This window comes from Xenopus tropicalis, chromosome 3 (genome assembly GCF_000004195.4).
Source record: "Xenopus tropicalis strain Nigerian chromosome 3, UCB_Xtro_10.0, whole genome shotgun sequence".
In the NCBI taxonomy this organism is placed as follows: Eukaryota; Metazoa; Chordata; class Amphibia; order Anura; family Pipidae; genus Xenopus; species Xenopus tropicalis.
Genome location: NC_030679.2, coordinates 43,694,079 through 43,714,132, shown reverse-complemented (window position 1 = coordinate 43,714,132; position 20,054 = coordinate 43,694,079). Strand labels below are relative to the sequence as shown.

General features: G+C 40.1%; 1 protein-coding gene across 2 annotated transcripts in view; it reads right to left on the bottom strand.

Moving 5' to 3' along the window:
• Positions 1-20,054, bottom strand: part of dpysl3 (dihydropyrimidinase like 3) — an 83,322-nt gene continuing 63,268 nt past the window's right edge. For both annotated transcript variants that reach the window (XM_012958802.3, NM_001005637.1), the window contains exons 4-14: positions 19,474-19,638; positions 18,377-18,438; positions 17,699-17,779; positions 15,419-15,487; positions 9,244-9,364; positions 8,502-8,658; positions 4,680-4,821; positions 3,847-4,017; positions 1,846-2,025; positions 710-872; positions 1-506 (exon numbers count right to left, since the gene is read on the bottom strand). In XM_012958802.3, coding sequence (XP_012814256.2) covers positions 415-506; positions 710-872; positions 1,846-2,025; positions 3,847-4,017; positions 4,680-4,821; positions 8,502-8,658; positions 9,244-9,364; positions 15,419-15,487; positions 17,699-17,779; positions 18,377-18,438; positions 19,474-19,638 — 1,403 coding nt within the window. In that variant the 3' untranslated portion in view covers positions 1-414. The remainder of the gene's footprint in view (positions 507-709; positions 873-1,845; positions 2,026-3,846; positions 4,018-4,679; positions 4,822-8,501; positions 8,659-9,243; positions 9,365-15,418; positions 15,488-17,698; positions 17,780-18,376; positions 18,439-19,473; positions 19,639-20,054) is intronic.

The window sequence follows — 20,054 nt, the reverse complement described above, 5'->3', positions numbered from 1 at the left end:
TTTTTTGGGACCTTCATTTTATTGCAATTCTTGTACAAAAACAGAAGAGCTTGTTTGACAGAAGACCCATTATTTTTCACAACTAATGAAGTCACCCACCAGAAATGTGTGTTCAATGCCTCACTTTGGAGAAAAGAAAATAATGTAATAGGCAAATGTAACCATTATCCAATGCCCCCCTGGGAACTGAACTGCATGCACGAGTTGAAAATGAAGGCTTTGCAATTATGGAAGAAAATGAAGCAACACTTTTAAAGCTAGGTAGCAAAAAGCATTTGTAAAACATAAGGCCTGAGGGTTAATAAAAGTCAAATCAAGTTCATTCTGAAGAATTAATCTGTTAACCTTTCCTTAAATACCAAATGTACCATTTTGGTTTTTTTCCCAGTTGTTCTCAATTTGGGACTTGGGTGTTTAGCTGAGAGATGTTATATTGGAGCGTCCACCGGGGGGAGCTACAATCCTTCTGCTGGCAGAGCGAACGCCACTTTCATCTCCCTGGTTTCCTGTGAGAAAAGAAGTTTCAGTCTGTTAACAATAAGCAAATGTACACGATTCAAGTAGAGTGGACAGATTCAAAAGGCAATTTAGGTTCAGTTATAGTCTACAAAGGCCTAGTCACTGGCAATTCTAGCAATTTGCAATACTAACAAACAGCAGCTTTTGCACTGGAACAGCAGGGAAATAGGGTTAGACTAGATGAAATTACCAGCTAGACTAAATCCAGAGTGGTGCAGGTTCCTGACTGGTGCGGTCTGCTTGGTTGGAGAACCTTTTGTAGAGCCAGCAGGAGTACCAGCTTTGGGAGTGGATGCCAAGTCATAGACGGGTCCGTCGTACATGCCCCTGGGCACCGCATGCAACTCTGCCATCTGTCATAAAAGTAGTGATGAGAAAAACATTTAAATAGGTAGAAGAAACCCAAATCATGACAAGACCTGTGTAAGTGTGAGTGCTCACATTGAACTTATGCAGTTACTTTTGCCTGTGGCTAGGATTATGGCAATGCCAATAGTAGCCAGGGCCACTTTAAGGTACCAGCAGGCCTAGGGCAAAATTTCATTGGTGGACCCCACTGCCTCAAGAAATTTGTGATCGAATAACCCTCAAGCACATGAGGTTCAATATAGTAAAGGAGGCAATGAAATAATTGGTCTGCTTTTACTAAAGTAGACATGATGCCCAAGTGTGCCTCCTGGACCATCTCTATAGGATGCTTCTGCCAAAAGTTATCCCAGATGAAATGTATGCTAGTGAGCTCCTTATCTTGGTGGGCCCTGGGCAAAAACCCCCTTTGCCTATTTATTAATATGGCCCTGATAACAGGGACATGTTTTTATTAATTCAGTCTTAGTGTAATGGTCTAAAGCAGTGATCCCCAACAAGTGGCTCGTGAGCAACATGTTGCTTGCCAACCCCTTTTGTGTTGCTCCCAGTGACTTCAAAGTTGGTGCCCATTTTTTAATTTCTGACTTGGAGGCATAAAGACCATATGTACTGCTAAACAGAGCCTCTAGTAGTCTGCCAGTCTACACTGGGCTACTAATTAACCATCCTTATCGGTCAAGTTTTTGTGTTTGTATTGCTCCCCAGCTTTTTCATTGAAATGTTGCTCACGGATAAAAGAAGGTTCGGGATCCCTGGCCTAAAGGGACCTCTGAGGTGCCCCTGAACCCTTTATTACAATATTTTTAATCAATAACTCTTCCTGTGCCCGGACTGTCCCCAGGGTACAAAAATAACAAGTAATATCAAATGAACACTAGATTTTAATGTGGCTGAACTCCACAAAATCATAATAAACAATAGACATCTGTGCTAGTACACAACCATATGCCGGCTCACCTTGGTCCTGGCCTTGATGCGTTTGTACACATAGTCTGGAAAGGGACTGCAAGGGATAAAGCGTCCTGTTCCCTGAGTCACATGAAGAGTCCCATCCTCCATCATGATCTTTCCCTGGCAAATCACCACCAGAGGTGCCCCACGAAGCTCCATTCCTTCAAAAATGTTGTATTCTGCTGCCTGAGAGAGCAGAAAGTAGGGGTTTGAATATGCAGAATGACATAACTGACATATCAACAATACAGATAATCTGTAATCTCCATAAATCCATAAAGACCATGCAAGATCATTATATTCATATGGCATCATAATGAGTAGTATTATAGATAGCAAATCTGTATGCTCCTGCTTGCCAGTCACCATCAAAAGCCTAGTACACAGGGAGACAAGTGATCAGACATTGAGGCTTCCAACCCTGCTGTACTACTCTGCCAGGTACGGGAGACTCCACACCCTTCTGCAATTCCAAAATGTTTGGGATATTTCTTTGTTAACTGTAAATACAGTTGGGCTATATTAAAAGCAACAAAGGAGAATCATGACCTCAAAGATCAAGGTAAGTTCTATACAAACAGTCACCGAGCATAGTTCTAACCAATGATGTTACTTAGCACAGCTTATAAGAATATATTAACAGGTTATTCATGTCTCCTATGTATTATATAGTCCTCTTGCTACATTATGCTCCCAGGAGCCTATCACCAGGCAATCTTCAGCTTTTGAGCCATAACTGTAAGCAGTTATAAGAGAATACTGGGGTTATATAACAACTCTGGCGCACATGCCCTCACTGTCCCGTGTAACTCTGTAATTGCTGGCACCTTACACTTAAGGTTCTCCAAGAGATGCTGTCATTCTGTTGGATCACTGACACTTGCTTAATAAGAAGTGTAGTTTTGTCTCTTGCTGGCTAAAGTTCTCCTCTGAGATAGTTTATAATGGCCACAATGCAAATCATTAAACTATTTAAAGGGACATGGACACAAATATAGTTCCAATCTAAATGATGCTGTTAGATTTGTTCTATGTAATAACATGTGCAACAATCCTGTTATATAATAAAATTTCAATGTTCAGGACTGATCAACAGTTACCGCAAATGTTTAGTTGCAGTTATTGCTGCACAAGAGGATCACACCAAATACTGAGAGATGATTCACTTACTTTTGCCACACACAAATAAATACATGACCGAATATAATACGTTTTGTTTCATTTGTTTAACTGGGTTTTCTAGGATTTATTTAGAATGTATTTGAATATCAGATGATGTTTCAGATCACATTCATATAAAAATATGTCACCTGTCACCCTAAGAAAAAACTCCAAATTATTTTCTATCATGCTAGTTGAGCAAAATAAACCTTATTTACACTATACAGATAGTATAAACCTTGTTTCCTTCAGTCTTGGAACTATTCAATTACAGCAAGCAGGCAGGTGCCATTTTGTGGACACTATTAGTAAGGCAAGCTTTGCATCACCCCAAAATCTTGTTGGAGGACCAGATGCCCATACCCATGCACTGGCTACATAATTAGGTGATGAGGAGGGAAGGGAAAAGTGTGAAGTGCAGTGACATCTAGGAAGTGCTGAATGGAAAGATAAAGGTATTGTCTGCCCCACGGGGGCGGGGCAGGCAATATATGATTGACAGCTGGGGTTTTTAAATGTCTTTATAATGGGTATTCATGTGTTAGTTAAAAAAAGGAATTTGGGTTTCATGTTTAATTTGAAAAGGACTTTTATTATTCAGCTTTTTATGTCTGGGTGACAGGTCCACTTTAAAGGGTTCACAAACTTTCAAGCACCACTGTATATGTGTATATGTATTATATATATATATATATTATATATATATATATATATATATATATATATATATATATATATATATATATTATATAGAACATAATGCTTGATACCTAAGACATGCAAAGCATTAGTATCCTGTAGACCACACAGTTGCCAATGTCTCTTCCAGCAGCATGCCATACTTACAGAATGGTGGCTTTTAGCTGAGACAATTTTCACTGCATCAGGATCCCAGATCACCAGATCACTGTCTGATCCGACTGCTATTCTTCCTTTCCTAGGATAAAGGTTAAATATCTTGGCAGCATTGGTGCTGGTCACAGCAACAAACTGGTTTTCATCCATTTTGCCTGTAGCCTGTAGGGATAAGGAATATGTTATTACTTCCCTGCCAGCATGGAATGAACACTGGAATACCTGCACATTTAGAAGCCCAGCGAGTGTGGATGCAAACAAATATTGTGGGATGTATAGTGATGATTGCCAATAGTTTCATCAAAATCCATTCATGCAGATCTGGGGTCCTAAACTGTCTGCCTTTATTTGTCATTTTATTTATAATTTATATAAAAGTCACTAAAAGTTTTCCCAATAATAATAAGGTCAAGTATGTTCTCATATAAAGAAAACTTCAGATTCATGTACAGATGGAGCCACACTCAGTGCACTAAATCAGAGGTAGCATTGCATTGCAGGAGGATAATCCTTACAATGTGCAAGTGCCATATAGAAGGCAGCTTTGAATTACTTAATTTCCAGTCTGCCACTGCCAAGTGAACCCACACCAGGAACATTAATCAGAAGCAAAGTATCGATGTACTTCTTGAATGGACACATCTACACTTTGAACTTATTTACAATACTGCACAAGGCAGTGGATCAGCTAACCCTACTGGTATGTGCACTGCTTATAAACATCCCATTCTGCACCATGTATAAAAATAAGCAGTTTATGGAGGGCGCCCTCCGTGAAAGACATGAAATAAATGGTGGTATCACTATAAGCAAAGAACACCTACCACTGCCTTGTCCCAGATTACAGACATTCTTTCTTCAATTCCATTTGTTCCCTCAGGGATAAGAGTGAAGTTGTCCTTTCCGATGGCCTTCTGGGCAGTACTAAATGTTGCATGTGCGCTTCCAGTGACCTGAAGATCCCCACTGCAAAACAAATGGCAATTTGGCAATTTTACTCTGAGAAACATCTCAGCCTATAATTTAATTATAAGAATTGTAATCTGCAAATACTAGAAATTCCTAGATCCCATTTATTATTATAATCCCTGTTAAGATTTTTTTACAGTAACCCTACACAAGTTGGTCAGGCTTGTAACCCAAAAGCAAGTTTCATGAATACATCACTAAGTACAATTATCTGTGCATTTTATGATTTGCTAATCTACTGCATCCAAGGCAGAGTATGAAGGAGGAAAGCTATGAGATTATATTTTTGTATGGTCTTATTGACTGTGTAAATGCTTTGTCCAATGTTCATTTTTACAATAATAGCAGTATAGTGGAGGGCTATGCAGAGTTATTTAGAGGGAACTGCAGGAACAAGGCCAACAAGGTCCTAGACCAACTGGAACTTCTAACCTGCCAACTGATATCTGGCTGACTTTCAGACATGCCCAGGTGTACAAGGAAGGGTGTACATGCATCAATCTGCAAATGATTTACGCACAATTGTCAAACACCACATATGTTTCATATCATGGCACAATGATTTTCTTTTTTTGCCAACAGTGACTGCTTACTCCCTGAAACTGGAGTTTAAAGGACATATTGGATAAATGGGAAAAACCCTAATTTTGTAGGCAATTATGAATAATATATGGTGCTGGTTTCACTTTGTGCTAAAAATGAATCCTCTCTGTAAAAATGGCCCCTTTATTGCAGCTCCCTATAGATTGTATCACTTCTCTGTCCAGTGTGAAATGAAGAGTGGGCGTGTCCTAACAGTCCCTGCCAGAAGCACAGGTAGAGGGGGACTAGCCAATCACAGCCCTGCACTCACACAAGCACAGACAGGCTTCAGTTCCCTATCAGGTCATACTAGCTGCTGATTGGTTCCTATCCTACAGTGCAGTGTACGGAGGGCCGCCGGCTCCCCAGCTCATCCAGAGAATTCAGCCAGCAGGAAGTGTAACAGATGGGCGGGGCTAGTGGGGTTTTTGTGGAATTTCTCAATAAATCAGTCTGAAACACAACTTTTTAAAGCACAATCCTTCTATATTTAGAGGAGTACAATTCACTGGTACATTCTTAATTTTTATAGGATATGTCTCCTTTAATGTCTCTTGACAACCAAAGGATTATTTCTCTAATGACTTGTGTTGTAGTAAACACTTCTGCCATTCCCTTGACATATAGCAGGGATCTACAACCTGTGGTTCTCCAGCTGTGGTTGAACTACAATTCCCAGAAGCCCCTGACAAGCAGCAGCTGTAGGGAGTTGTATTTTAGCCAGAGAAATGCAGGTTGCAGCTTTAGTCAAACAATAGCACTGCAGCATGTTTTTAACAGAACAATATACAATTGTTGATTAAAAATCTGGCAGTGATATATAGTGTCACTCAGGCTGATGGGAGAGGGGCACAGCTAGCAATCCTACAACATGACTAACTATGTGTACAGCCCAGTCCAATTCATGCAGCTGGACTCCAAGCTAACGATAAACCGTATCAGATGTCGGCTGACAAACAATAGATCACGCTGAGCTCCCACAGGACCATCCCGTCTGCCTGTTTTTCTCACTATGAATGACATTATACAGTGATGTCATTTACACTAAAGCCAAAGAACGAAGTAATTGCAGTTGACCCAAAACCACATGAGTTGCCTTTAACACAGTAAGAGGGAAAACACACTTTACATTGTGCTTTAATATTAATAGCAGAGAGGCAACATGGCAGTTACATACAAAGCAGTACTGGATAAGAAGGACTGCCTGTCTTAGCTATCAAGGCCCGCTGGGGCTCATTTAAAAGCACAGGTGATAAATGGTTACACGGCAGAGGCCCAGAGCAACCAATCAGGATTTATTTTTAATTCTCTACAGCTGAATATGTAAGGAACACAAGAGCCTCCAGTTTGGCCACTAGCAGCCAAACATTCAGAGCTTCAGGCTGTCGATGTCCCCTTCAACCCATTCATGCATTATTGTAGAATGATTCAATTCTTTACCAGTCCCATGAGAGCTGATTCCTCACAGTGGTACATGTATGTTGTCACAGTCCAGTGTAGTGTGCTGATGTCTCAGCTCTATAGTGATTTAATTTCTCTGCCCACCCTGACCATATACATAACTGAATTAATAGCCCAGTGGTCAATGTGTATGGTTAGGGTTATTAACTCAACTTTCAAGTAGGACACTCATTTAATACTCATGATGCAAGTTAGATGCAAGGTTCAAGGAATTATGTGAAGTTATGCATTGAACTTGCAAAATGTGTATTTAATAAAAGTGTGCTACTTTAAAGGTGTGAGATGACCATCTCCAGATTCAGTTGTTTGGCTAGGGTTCCCAACGAGCAGATCTTTGCCTAATATGGCCACCTTGTTTTGGATGGTATTGGGCTTATAGGGTCAAACTACTGGAACATATTAAGCGGCAGTGCTGACCAATGATGTTCCCATCCTTACATGATTTTTAAACCTGTCCGATAGATAAATGCCCAATTTTCGACTAGATACAATATTTATTGAACAGGGCCCATACACGGCAGATAAGCTGTCGACTCTGTTTGAAGAGGCTGAAATTTCGGTGGATCAACGAGATAACCAATATCAGCAAAAGCCTCAGATATCAGTCGTCTCGTCAACTGGGCAGGACTAAAGATTTTGATCGGGCGGTTGCGTTTAGGGCTGAATCATCAGATAGGGGTAGAATTCTTATTGTTTCTTCCTCCATATCTGACAATTCAGCCCTAAACGTCTATGGAGGGTACCAACGATCTTGTGGTCACAGGAAAGATTGTAATTGTAATGTGTATGGCCAGTTTAACTTTGCTGTGTGCTTTACACTAGTGAGATGAAAGCAAATTGCTGATTGGTGGTTACTATACTGATGCAACTAAAGGTGGCCATACACGGGCCGATTCTAGCTGCCGATATCGGTCCCTTAGACCAATTCAGCAGCCAATCGGCCCGTGTATGGGCACTACTAATGGGCCTGCCCGACCGATATCTGGCCTGAAATCGGTTGCTAGGGTTAATGTGATACTAGCAACTAGAATACAACAGAATGTATTTGAATGTGAATATACATTTTAATACAGTAAAACATAATCCCCTTTTTATATCTGTAAATAAAACTGCTAAAAGAAAAATACCTGTGTGTACTGGGCAGAGTGCACCTATGGGCCCTGCTTCCATCCTTCTTTGGAAGAAATATTTCTGCACATATTTAATCCTAACTGGTTAGCCCTGTGTGCTTTCAGTCTATCTTAGCCACTAATGGATAGAGACCATGCACAATAAAATGTGTCCACTAATCTGTACCAGATGGAGAGAAACTGCCAACAGCTGAGATTAAAAAACAGTTCCCCAGCACTCTACATAGATAAAGTTTAATATGAGTTTCAACATAACATGGCAATGTATGTACAACATAGCAGTGTCTGTACGGGAAAAAGAGAAACATTAAAGTGTCACTGGTCCTATGAATAGTAAAGGGCATTAACAGACAGGGTTGCATGACGGCTTGGGTTGCATTCACTGTATACACATATTACTGACCCATGGTTGCTATGAATTGATGAAAGCCCCTCTAATCAAGAGGAAAAATAGTTCTGAAGATTTAATGGTAGGACTTTTACAATGGTAGCAGCCCCTTTTACCTTGCCAAGAGGGAGTTAATGTAGTCAGGGGTTGTTGGGTCTGGACTCAGAGGTGGTGATGTCACAAATGCAGCTGCTTTAGCCCAGTTCTTGCTCCAATAGTGTGTTCCATCTGTGCCCAGGCTGGCAGTGATTGGTTCACCAAAAACAACATAGCCTGAAAATAAGAAAATGTAAATATTTTTTTTTTTTTACAAATGGAATTTACTCTCACCTCTAACATTTATTTGCCCAAATTCTACATGATTACAGCTGCAATTAAGACATTATGTGCCTTATTGGCTTAGTGCTTGTACATGCTGAATGGCATGAATGGCAATGCCAATGGCACAGATTGCTATTCTTTCAATAATTTTTAATATGGTCAGATGTCTTTCTTAAAAAGAGGTTTAGTTATTTTCCTTTTGATTTTAACTTGACTCCAGTGACTGATTATAACAGGGGCTTTTAGGGTAGTTGCCCAGGGTGTATTGGCTTCAGGAAGAACCATGGTTAAACAGCTCAACAAATGCTGAGCATACCTGTAACTCTCTACTCTTTTGTCTCTTACCACATGGCACAGTACATTTATATGTATTTATTGCGATGGTCATCCCACTGTTTGTACTCTTTTGCTGTTGTCATTTTGCAATATATAAAGTTATACATGCATATATGCATATTCACGTTGTTGAGAAACAGTTATAGAAACACAACTGGTTATACAGTATATTAAATAATGGGCTCTGTAGGAGTCATTCACCTTTTTTTCTGGCTTGGGAGATCAGATCTACAGAGCTTTTGCTCATCACTTTGGTGACATAGAGTGGGCAGTTAGTTTGGCTGGCAATGGTGATGGCACGGAAAACAGCTTCTGCTTCCAGCTAGAAGAACAAAGAGACAAGCAACGATAGTGAAGCACACAACACAGGACAGCCATTAGGATACAGTTCACAAGCAACAAGTAAAACCAGTTAGCAGAGTTTTTATTGACCCATGAGAGGACATGAAAAACCTACTTGTCTGCTATGGAACATGAAGATCCAACAAGAACAATGTAGCACCAGATTTCAAGCCCTCATCTAGAATTAACTTGAAAATCAAACTTTTCTCTGTCTCAGAACTCAACTGGAGCTGTCAGCTTTGTGCCACCAGGAGATTAGGGGCTTTTTGTTACCACATATGGTACTGGAACTGCTTCAAACATGGTACTGGAACTGCCTCAAATATGGTACTGGAACTGCCTCAAACATGGTACTGGAACTGCCTCAAATATGGTACTGGAACTGCCTCAAACATGGTACTGGAACTGCCTCAAATATGGTACTGGAACTGCCTCAAATATGGTACCGGAACTGCCTCAAACATGGTACTGGAACTGCCTCAAATATGGTACTGGAACTGCCTCAAACATGGTACTGGAACTGCCTCAAATATGGTACTGGAACTGCCTCAAATATGGTACTGGAACTGCCTCAAACATGGTACTGGAACTGCCTCAAACATGGTACTGGAACTGCCTCAAATATGGTACTGGAACTGCCTCAAATATGGTACTGGAACTGCCTCAAACATGGTACTGGAACTGCCTCAAACATGGTACTGGAACTGCCTCAAACATGGTACTGGAACTGCCTCAAATATGGTACTGGAACTGCCTCAAATATGGTACTGGAACTGCCTCAAATATGGTACTGGAACTGCCTCAAATATGGTACTGGAACTGCCTCAAATATGGTACTGGAACTGCCTCAAACATGGTACTGGAACTGCCTCAAACATGGTACTGGAACTGCCTCAAATATGGTACTGGAACTGCCTCAAATATGGTACTGGAACTGCCTCAAATATGGTACTGGAACTGCCTCAAACATGGTACTGGAACTGCCTCAAATATGGTACTGGAACTGCCTCAAATATGGTACTGGAACTGCCTCAAATATGGTACTGGAACTGCCTCAAATATGGTACTGGAACTGCCTCAAATATGGTACTGGAACTGCCTCAAATATGGTACTGGAACTGCCTCAAACATGGTACTGGAACTGCCTCAAATATGGTACTGGAACTGCCTCAAATATGGTACCGGAACTGCCTCAAATATGGTACTGGAACTGCTTCAAACATGGTAAAGGTGCACATTTTGCTGGTGCTCCTTACTTTTATTATTATTAACATATTCCGCAGCGCTGTACAATAAGTGGGTTTCATACATTGGACATACAGAGTAACATATAAAGCAATCAATAGAGAATAGGTAAACAGAGAGCCCTGGCCAAAAGAGCTTACAATCTAAAGCCCAACTGTCCACAATGGAAACCAACAGACAGCTATTATATGTTTCATCATTGCTTCCTATTAAGGGAAAGCTGCCAAATGCCTAGCATAGCACTAACCTTATGCCAAAGGCTAAGCTTATAATATAATGTTGATTAATAGTTAGGATACTATAGTTACAAATCCATGCCCCCCCCATTGTGCTAGGTATAAATGAATCTCAAGTAAAACAAAAAAGAACAGTACAGGTGTCGGACCACTTTTCCAAAAACCCATTATCCAGAAAGTTCCGAATTACGGAAAGGCCATCTCCCATAGACTCTATTGTAATCAAATAATTGATTAAAACTGGTTTCCTTTTTCTCTGTAATAATAAAACAGTACCTTGTATTGATCCTAATTAAGCTATAATTAATCCTTATTGGAGCCAAAAAAACCTATTGGGTTTAATTACCGTTTAAATAATTTTTTTAGTAGACTTAAGGTAGGAGATCCGAATTACAGAAAGACCCCTTATCAGGAAAACCCCAGGTCCCGAGCATTCTGGATAACGGATCCTATACATGTACACTATTCTGTACACAAACATGTAAGGGGGTGTTATCACCACTACCTGTGGCACCAGTCACTGAGTCACCAAAACATGGATCACTTAAATCATGCTGGTTTAATTAGTAACAATCAAAGTTAATGGCTTTCTATTGTCCATTATACTCTTCTGTACATTAATGTAATGCTACTGTACATATGCCCATAACATCCCTCAATATACTGTATAAATTAGCAACAATTTTCCATGATATTGTTTATAATCAAAACAAGTGCACTAAGAATCTAATTATGGCAGTGAATTAATACAGCTGGGGCCCTGTACATCATCTAAGCTGGTTTGTTTGGCTGTCTGTGAATGTGTTCTTCCACATTAGCTGCACCTGGTATGTAGAAGATCCATTCAAATATAAATAGTATCATTTATAGATCTGCTTCCTTTCACTGTGTTGATCGCTGGGTCCTTTTACTCCAGCCTAACTGCATCCTGCGCTTTTATGGTTTGTGCAGAGAACTGCAATGGTGGAAATCCTTCCTTCATTCCATCACAATCAGCCCAGAGCTCCAGCTTGGAATATTTCACTTCTTGGCAAACACACAAGGGAAAATGGTTTGATATGTGATAAGACTTCCTGTTAACTAAATAAACTGGTCCTAGCACCCTTTTGCTACATCGGAACATCTTTTCTTTATTAAACGTTCGCAGAAATAGCATTAAAGTAAAATGGGCTATTTCAATATTCCCTGAAAAGTAAAGCCTTCTAATATCCATGAACTATACAGACTATAGTTTAGTGATAAAAAGTAATAAATAAAGCTATTGATGAAAAGTAATAGATAAAGCTATTGCATTTGAAGGTAGGCTTATAAAAATATATATTGAAAATGTAATTAAATTAATTGATGATGATTCAGCAGCAGATATTTTATTATACAAAATGTAGATTTTGTTCTACTTCTCATACTAGGCAAGCTCCTCAGGACCCATACAAGTTTATATGCGCCTGTACAAGTGGAGAAAAGCAGCACTGTCTGAATGGCAACACATATGTGAATGGGGAAAGTTCACCTGTTTTTTGTACTTTGCTTGCACCATTTTTGTAAAAGGGTTTGAATGACCCCTTCACTATAAAGAAAAAGTTATTCCAAGAGGTTTCTAGGAATTTGTCTCTGGGTTTTCAGTGCTGAAATAGATTGACAGCCAGGACTCCATGGGTGACTAAGTACCTGATAAGGCTCCATTAATGTTTTGACCCGGACAGCCCGATTTTCAGAAGGGCTGCCCTGTGACCTCATGGTCCCGCCTCCTCCCCGACCCCACAACATCACTGCCCGCCTCCTCCCGCCCCCCATGACGGGAGAGTAGCCAACCCTATATTCCAGGTTGGCAGGCTTTCCGCCAAATTGGGCTACTAATTTAAAGCCCAGGTGGGTACAAATTTGGCCTAGTTTTTTGAGCCTTGGCAGGTTTGTAGTTTGGAAACTAGCCAAAGATTTTTTCCTCTGACATGCCTATCCCAGTGCATGCTGGGTAATGTAGTTGGTAGCTTACAATTAGCCTACAGCTAAGACTGATATAAAACTACAATACCCAGCATGCAATTAAAAACAGACGGTCCATTTTCTAGTCCTCTTTGCTGAAACTGAAGCAGCTAAACAACTATAATCTGCATGGGCTGGCACAGACGGCAGGGAATTATCAGCCATCCCAGTAACTGGAGCGGAGGTACACAGCAAGAGTGGTGATTATACACTTTAAAAAGGCATATTTTCCCATATATACTTTTATTTTTTGAATTTTTTTTCATTGTGCATATTAAGCTATTTTTGGGCTACTTTCAAAGTGGCTTTTAGCTAGTTTTGTGCTGGTTTTGGAACTAACTTTGCCTGGTTTGGAAAATTAAATCTGGCAACCCTGCTAGGCTCCATCCTCATTGTAATGAACTATACGGACAGATTTAACACACCATTTCAGAAGTTGGGGTTGAAAAAGGAGTGTGTCCACAGGCTAAACACCACATCACTGCTGACATTAGACTCAGATTGCGCACTTAAAGGCTACTTATGGCCACAGCAAGACATTGTAAAGCAATGTCAACAGCCTACTCGCTGTTTATTTGTCTTCCTTAGCAGGAAGAATAGATGCCAAATAACAAACACTAAACTATAAACAGAAAAGAACACAGCACTCTAACCTAGTGCAGGAAGCTAATAGGAAAAAACTATTTAACAGAAATCCATCAGGAGACACAGGGCCGGATGTGGCCCTACAGATGATCTTTATGGCTCCTGACTGATCCTGAGCTCCACTAAATGAAGTTATTATCTTAATAGCATCTGGCTGCAAACATGTGCATGTAAAAGATAAATGGCTCAGTACATGGAAGAAGCTGGACTTGGAATGCCTATTAACAGTCACACTAATGAGTTTTGTTTCCTGCATGTTTGTATAAAGACAAGAACAGGGGAATCTTCTGAACTGTTTTCTTCTAACTGTTAAACTTCTAATTCAAAGCTCACACGGATAACTATGTTCCCTAAAATAGTAAGTACTGGAGTTTCCTTTCATGTATTATTGCCTTCTCTGTACTCTAAATATAAGTATTTATAATGTTTGTAAGTGTTTCATGATGTTATAACATCACAAGAACTAATTAGTCCAATAAGCTACAGTATCGGGGGGAACTGCTAGTCATCTGTGGGTAAAAAAGGCTGTGGCCATGGATTAAATCACATTATCATGTGTTTGACCATATAAAATGGGTGATGGATGAGCAATAAAGGAGAATAAGAGCTACTCTCATGATAGTGCAAGCTAGAATGCTATATTTATTTTTTAGATAGCTTTACCATGTCTGAGTAAACAGCTCTAGATCTCCCTGTGATTGTTTAAGATAGCAGCAGCCATTTTAGCTTGGTATGACTTCACTTCTAGGCATCAGCAATCAGGCAGGGTACAGCTCTCAGCTCAGGTTACAGCAGAGAGGGGAGGGGGAGAGAGCAGAAGGGAGGGAGCAAACTCGTGCCATGCCCTGAAGGATTTTTCTGAGAGAAGAAAGTCTGACAGAAGATCATGCATACAGAATAGAAGGAAAGAAATCTGGTGTTTCTTTTCACTGAGGACTAAGATCAGCAGTTCTAGAATAATAAATGTGACACGGGGTGTATCATTAGTGACTAGCCTGTTGCTCTCCAGATGAACCACATAATTAGAATCTTACTAGGGAAGATGTTCAATATATCAATATGCTGACTACTTGATTTAAAATTTAGAGACATTTCAGTACTATTGGCACAAAAAACACATGTGGGCCTTGTATCTTTTCACTGTATACAGTATCTCACCCCTAGTTAAAAGCTTTTGTTGAAACAAATACAGCTGAAAATGAAGAAGGCTTCAAACAGTGAAACACACATAAATGGCAGGTATATTACTAATGTCAACCACTGAATAAGCACACATGGAATAAAACACACTGCTGGGGTGTTGGAACATCTGGTTGTGGTAACATAATTGAAGCTATTGCAAAGTATGAGTTTCTCTTAGGGTAAGAACCTACAGAGTGTTTGTGTCACGTATGAGGTCTCTACTCTCACTATCCGAAAAGACTTCTCACTGGCAACAATAGGAGTTGCTGGTGGAAAGCCCTTTACATCGCTTCGCTTTCCAAAGTTGTGCAAAGTTGCCTGCAAAAGGAAACTTTACACGACTTTGGATCACCGAATCAATGCAAAGGGCTTTCCACCAGCAACTCCTATTGTTGCCAGCAGAAAGCCTTTTTTGAGTGGTTAAAGATCTCGCCTGTGATAAAGATCTATCGAGGGTGACACAACTGCTCTGTGGGTTGTTACCCTTGGGTTTCCAGAGAGTTCAATGAGCCAAACAAGCGGATCACTCAGTGTATGGCTACCTTAAGGCATCATTGACAGAAGCTACAGCAACACTGGGAAATGCTACAGTTTCTGTTCTATTTGATTTCCCTTAAAGTTGTTTCCCTGCCAGCCTTTGAACTGATGGGACAAGTCACATATAGAGATTATGGCCACGCTTATCCTTTGCCCATTCTTTTATTAAGATGGTTATACTATAAGGCTGTTACAGTATATCTTACCTCCTCTGGTCGACTCAAAACATGACCCTCCGGTCCAGTAATTCCCAATTCTAGCATTCTGTTTTGCTCCTAGAAGAAAGAAAGATTTCAGTACAATTAAAAGGTGCCTTAAACCACTGTGTTACATTTATTCCAGGTATAGCAACCCTTAGCAACCATTCACATGTTGCCTTTAACAGCAGAACTAGTAAATATTATATGTTGGTTGGTTTCCATGGTTTACTAGTCCGGCAAGAAACTATGTTTTATAGTATTTCCCCCTACTTCACATAAACCCAAGTGCTGATGACTGTAAATCTAAGAAATTTTCCAGTATTTTGTACTTTTACTGAAAAATTTCAATTATGCTTAAGTTATTTGTAAACGGATTTACAACTGAATGCAGTATTTGTTTATCCCTCTCCAGGATGGCACACGCTGCGCAGGCGATTTCGGCAAATCGTCGAAAATGCCTTGCGAGGCAAGTTCGGCGATTTGCCAAAATCGCCTGCGCAGCGTGTGCCATCCCACCGGCGACTTACATTTTCACCAGTGGGATGGTAGTTGGGGGAGATTAGTCGCCCGTGACAAGGGAGATTTGTTGCAGGCGACTAATCTCCCCGTGTGCCAGAGCCCTAAAGGTCCCCATACACAGGCCAATTGTAGCTGCCGATATCGGTCCCTTGGACCAATTCGCCAGCTTATCGGCCTGTGTAGGGGCAGAAACGTTGGCCATACCCGTCCGATATCTGGCCTGAAATTGGCCAGATATCGATCAGGCAGGTTAAGAGATTCAGTCAGATCGGGACCCGTTGATCGGCTCGTTGATGCGGTCCCCAAACCGACTGCCCCATTGCCGCCACCCCACCCGTCGGGTGAAGATCCGCTTGCTTGGTGACCTCGCCAAGCAAGGGAATCTGCACGTGTATGGGGACCTTAACTCTTGAAAAAATGTGGCAGGAGTCAGTTGGCTTTCAACAATGCTTCAGGAGTCACAGCCAGAGGTGCAGCCACAAAAACTGTAAAAGACCTACTGCAAGCTTCTGTAGATTTTAACTTGAAATCCTTAGAATATACGTATGCCATACTGTCTGCACCAGGACTAATATTCCAGGCAATGGTGATACTTCTCCCTCTGATTGCTGTACACACCAGATTAGACACTTTCTAGAAAATTCTACGCTTTTATTTTCTCTTGATTTTTGGAAGTCTTACTAACTGACTTCATAATGCTTGCCTTTGCATTCTTGACCTCTCGCTAACATTTTGTATCAATTAGCAAGGATTCTGGAATACGAGCCAAGTCCTGCAGTTCGGAGGTTTGCATAGGACTGCGGTTCTGTTGACACTAAGGCAACTCAGCCAAAAGACACTCCTTTCATCAGTGCCGTTGCTCATTATGGAAATAGTATTTGAGCAGCCCATAGTAGTCTGGGGTTGGTACTTTAAAATAAGGTATCATTAACAGAAATGAATATTTAGTTGACTTTTTAAGTCATTAACCACATTAATATATTGTCTGTGTTTATAGATATATATTATCATGCTGGCCACACAGACAGAATAGTACGGCTCCAGTCGGTAAGCTAAATTGTAGGGCAATGTAACCTCTCCTTTTAATGCACCAAACACAGGCAGAATCAGGGTATTGGTTGTACTGCTTTAATTGTTTTTCATTCACACCACAGGTTGATCTTTCAAATCACTTGCTGTGATAAACTGGAGGGAACCAACTGCTTTACATGGGCTGTCAGCTATAATCTGAGACACAGGGAGCACTGTTCAGAAGGAAGCCTCAATGGAGCCATCAGTTCACAAAGAGAAAGTGACTTATAGAGTGGACAGAGTTTAGAATGAAGCATAGGTGGGGACATTTTTTTTTTTGTTGGGGTTCCATTGAACATGCGGGCAGGCCCACCACGCAGAGGGCCCATGTGACCACTAAGCTAATAACTGGAGGCCCTGTGGAGAGGGCCCTGCTAACTTACTAGTATTGGGATCCATGAGTAAAAATGGCAGCCTGTTTCAAAACATTTCTTCTTTGGAAACCTCTTTTTAGTGACTAACATTTTATGATATTTGTTCTCTACTCCAGAGGTGACAAAATGTCCTATTTTATAAGGTAAACCGAGCAATAAAACCACTGCATTTTCCCCACATGACCAAAATTTATGGTAAAGGCTTTAGAATACAATTTGACATACTTTTTATATATTTATTGTAAGTCAACATGCATTTCAACTTCAGTTTTACTTATTAAACTATTTTAGACCAACCTTCCAAATAAAACCATCCTCTTACCTGGGCAATGATATCCCCATTCTCAGCATGAACCTGAGCAATGGCACCTAGGCCTCCCAGGAAAGTGAAGACTTCATATAACTACAATACAAAAATACAAGATACCATAAAACCCCTGTTCCAGAGACCCTTCATCCTTTTTTCCACTATAGGCTGTAATATAATCGCACCATTAAAGTCTGCATTGTCTAGTTCTTCTCTAGGGGGGTGATTTATCAACATTCAAATTCAATTTTCTTTTCATAATTCACGTTTAGGTTTTTTTTAGCTAAAACTCCCAAAATTCGAATTGTGGTTCAAAAACTTGAATGTTCAATTTTTAAATGCAAAAAAACCTGAAAACTCAAATCTAAAAGCTTGCAAGTTTATGTAGAAGTCAGTGGGAGCTGTTGTGGGCAAAGTCAAGCCATATTTTTCAGTTTGAGATTTTCAAACTCTACGATTTACAAACTCGAAAACTGAAAAATAAGCCCATGGACGTTCATTTTGGCTGCAATATAACTACAGTGACACTTCTGGATAAATCCATAAAATATAACAGAAGTAGCACAAAGCTGTGTAAATCACCCATAGCAGTAAAAAAAAATGACTGAGCTTCTAACAGATATGTCTAAAAGGAGGGAAAAAGTTCACTTTGGATTTCTGCCCAGAAAGGAAGGAAATAGAAATTGACTTTACCTCAGTGTTTGACATCTGATACAAATCTTTATAGGCCATGTAAACCATGAAAGAGTTAACACCTGTAAAGCAGAATAAAAATGGAAATTCAGGAATGCGGTTTCCTTTAGAACAGAGACATGTGATAATTACTGCACACAGCTGGAATGAAAGGAGTTGGCTACTGAAGCTAAACATATATGGGGGTTTGGGGATGTCAGTCCAGCATTGATCTCTTAGGAAACAGTGTTGGCAAATGCTCAGATGAAGTTAAGGAAACATCCTGGATTGAACATTTTGCTGGTGAGACTCTTACAAATAAACTGAAACAAAATGCTCCCTTTAACCTGGCTAAAAATACCACATTTACAATAAAACACAGAACTCATTTTCACCTCATTAAGTGTTATGTTCTAGCAAAGGGCTGGGATTACTGGCAAAGGAAAAGCAGGTTCACTCTCTCCAAAACAAGTATTGCTAGGAGAGGCCCTCCATACAATATGATGTATTTGGCAGGAGGTCCCAGCAGGATGTGGGTTATAAGTGTTTCTATAAAACAGTAGTGGAAGGGCTTGAGCTGTCATGCAGAGGAATCATCATTGATGAAGTGTCTACAATTTGCATGAGCCCTATGGTACAACTGCCTGCAGTGCTATTAGGGTAGCCACCTTTTCTTAAAAAATAAGACTTCCTTATGGTTATCTTAAAGGAACAGTAACGAGAGATGAACGTTGTTGTAAAGTAAAATATAACATATTTTTGCCCTACATTGGTAAGTCATGCCTTTCAAAAAAAGACTACTATACTTTATATAAATAAGCTGCTGTGTAGCCACAGGGGCAAATATTCAAGTTGAAATAGGGCTAAATGGCACAGACAGCAGATAACAGGATAAGCTCTGTAGAATACAATGGTGTTTTAAAAAGCTTATCAGTTCTTTGCTATGTAACCTGTGCCATTTATAACTTATTTATATTTATTACTTATTGTCACTAATTTAAATTAACTGTACCCACTGTATAAAGCACTGTGTACATTTGTGGTGCTATATAACTAAATATATAAATACTATACAATGCAGCAGTAAAGCTTGATAGGACACATAAAACATATGATACCTTTCTGCTTGACAAGTGCCTCCACTTCTTGCTTTACACTGTCGTTCCAGTGAGTGATGTCAACATGAAGCGAGTAGTCACAGCATGTTTTTCCATCAGCCCATTCTCTCCATTTTTCGAAGGCCTCAGTCAGGCTGGCTTCTGGCTCTGGGATCACATGGTCAACTGGAAAATTGCATTAAAGAACAAATATTGGATATAATGCACCCCCATTACATAATAAGTCACTAAAGAGTTCAATGAGCACAGGTCACATACAATTACACAGGTTTTGGTCCTGGTTAATACTAATAGTTGTATATTTAACAGAAGAGAGTACAGTTTTAATGAACAGTTGGGCAACAATAATAATCACATGTTTATTCGAGGCTTATTTTTAATTATACACATAGGGGCCGATTCACTAAAGTGCGATACAACGTGCGCTATTTATAGCGTGCGGTAGAAATTTTATTGTGTCTTAATTTCCGCGACTTTTCGCACGATTCACTATAAGCATACTTGTGCTATTTTACGCGCGGTATTTCATGCAATATTTTTGTCGCGATAAATGTACGCGTGTACGGTATTTTTCGCATGCA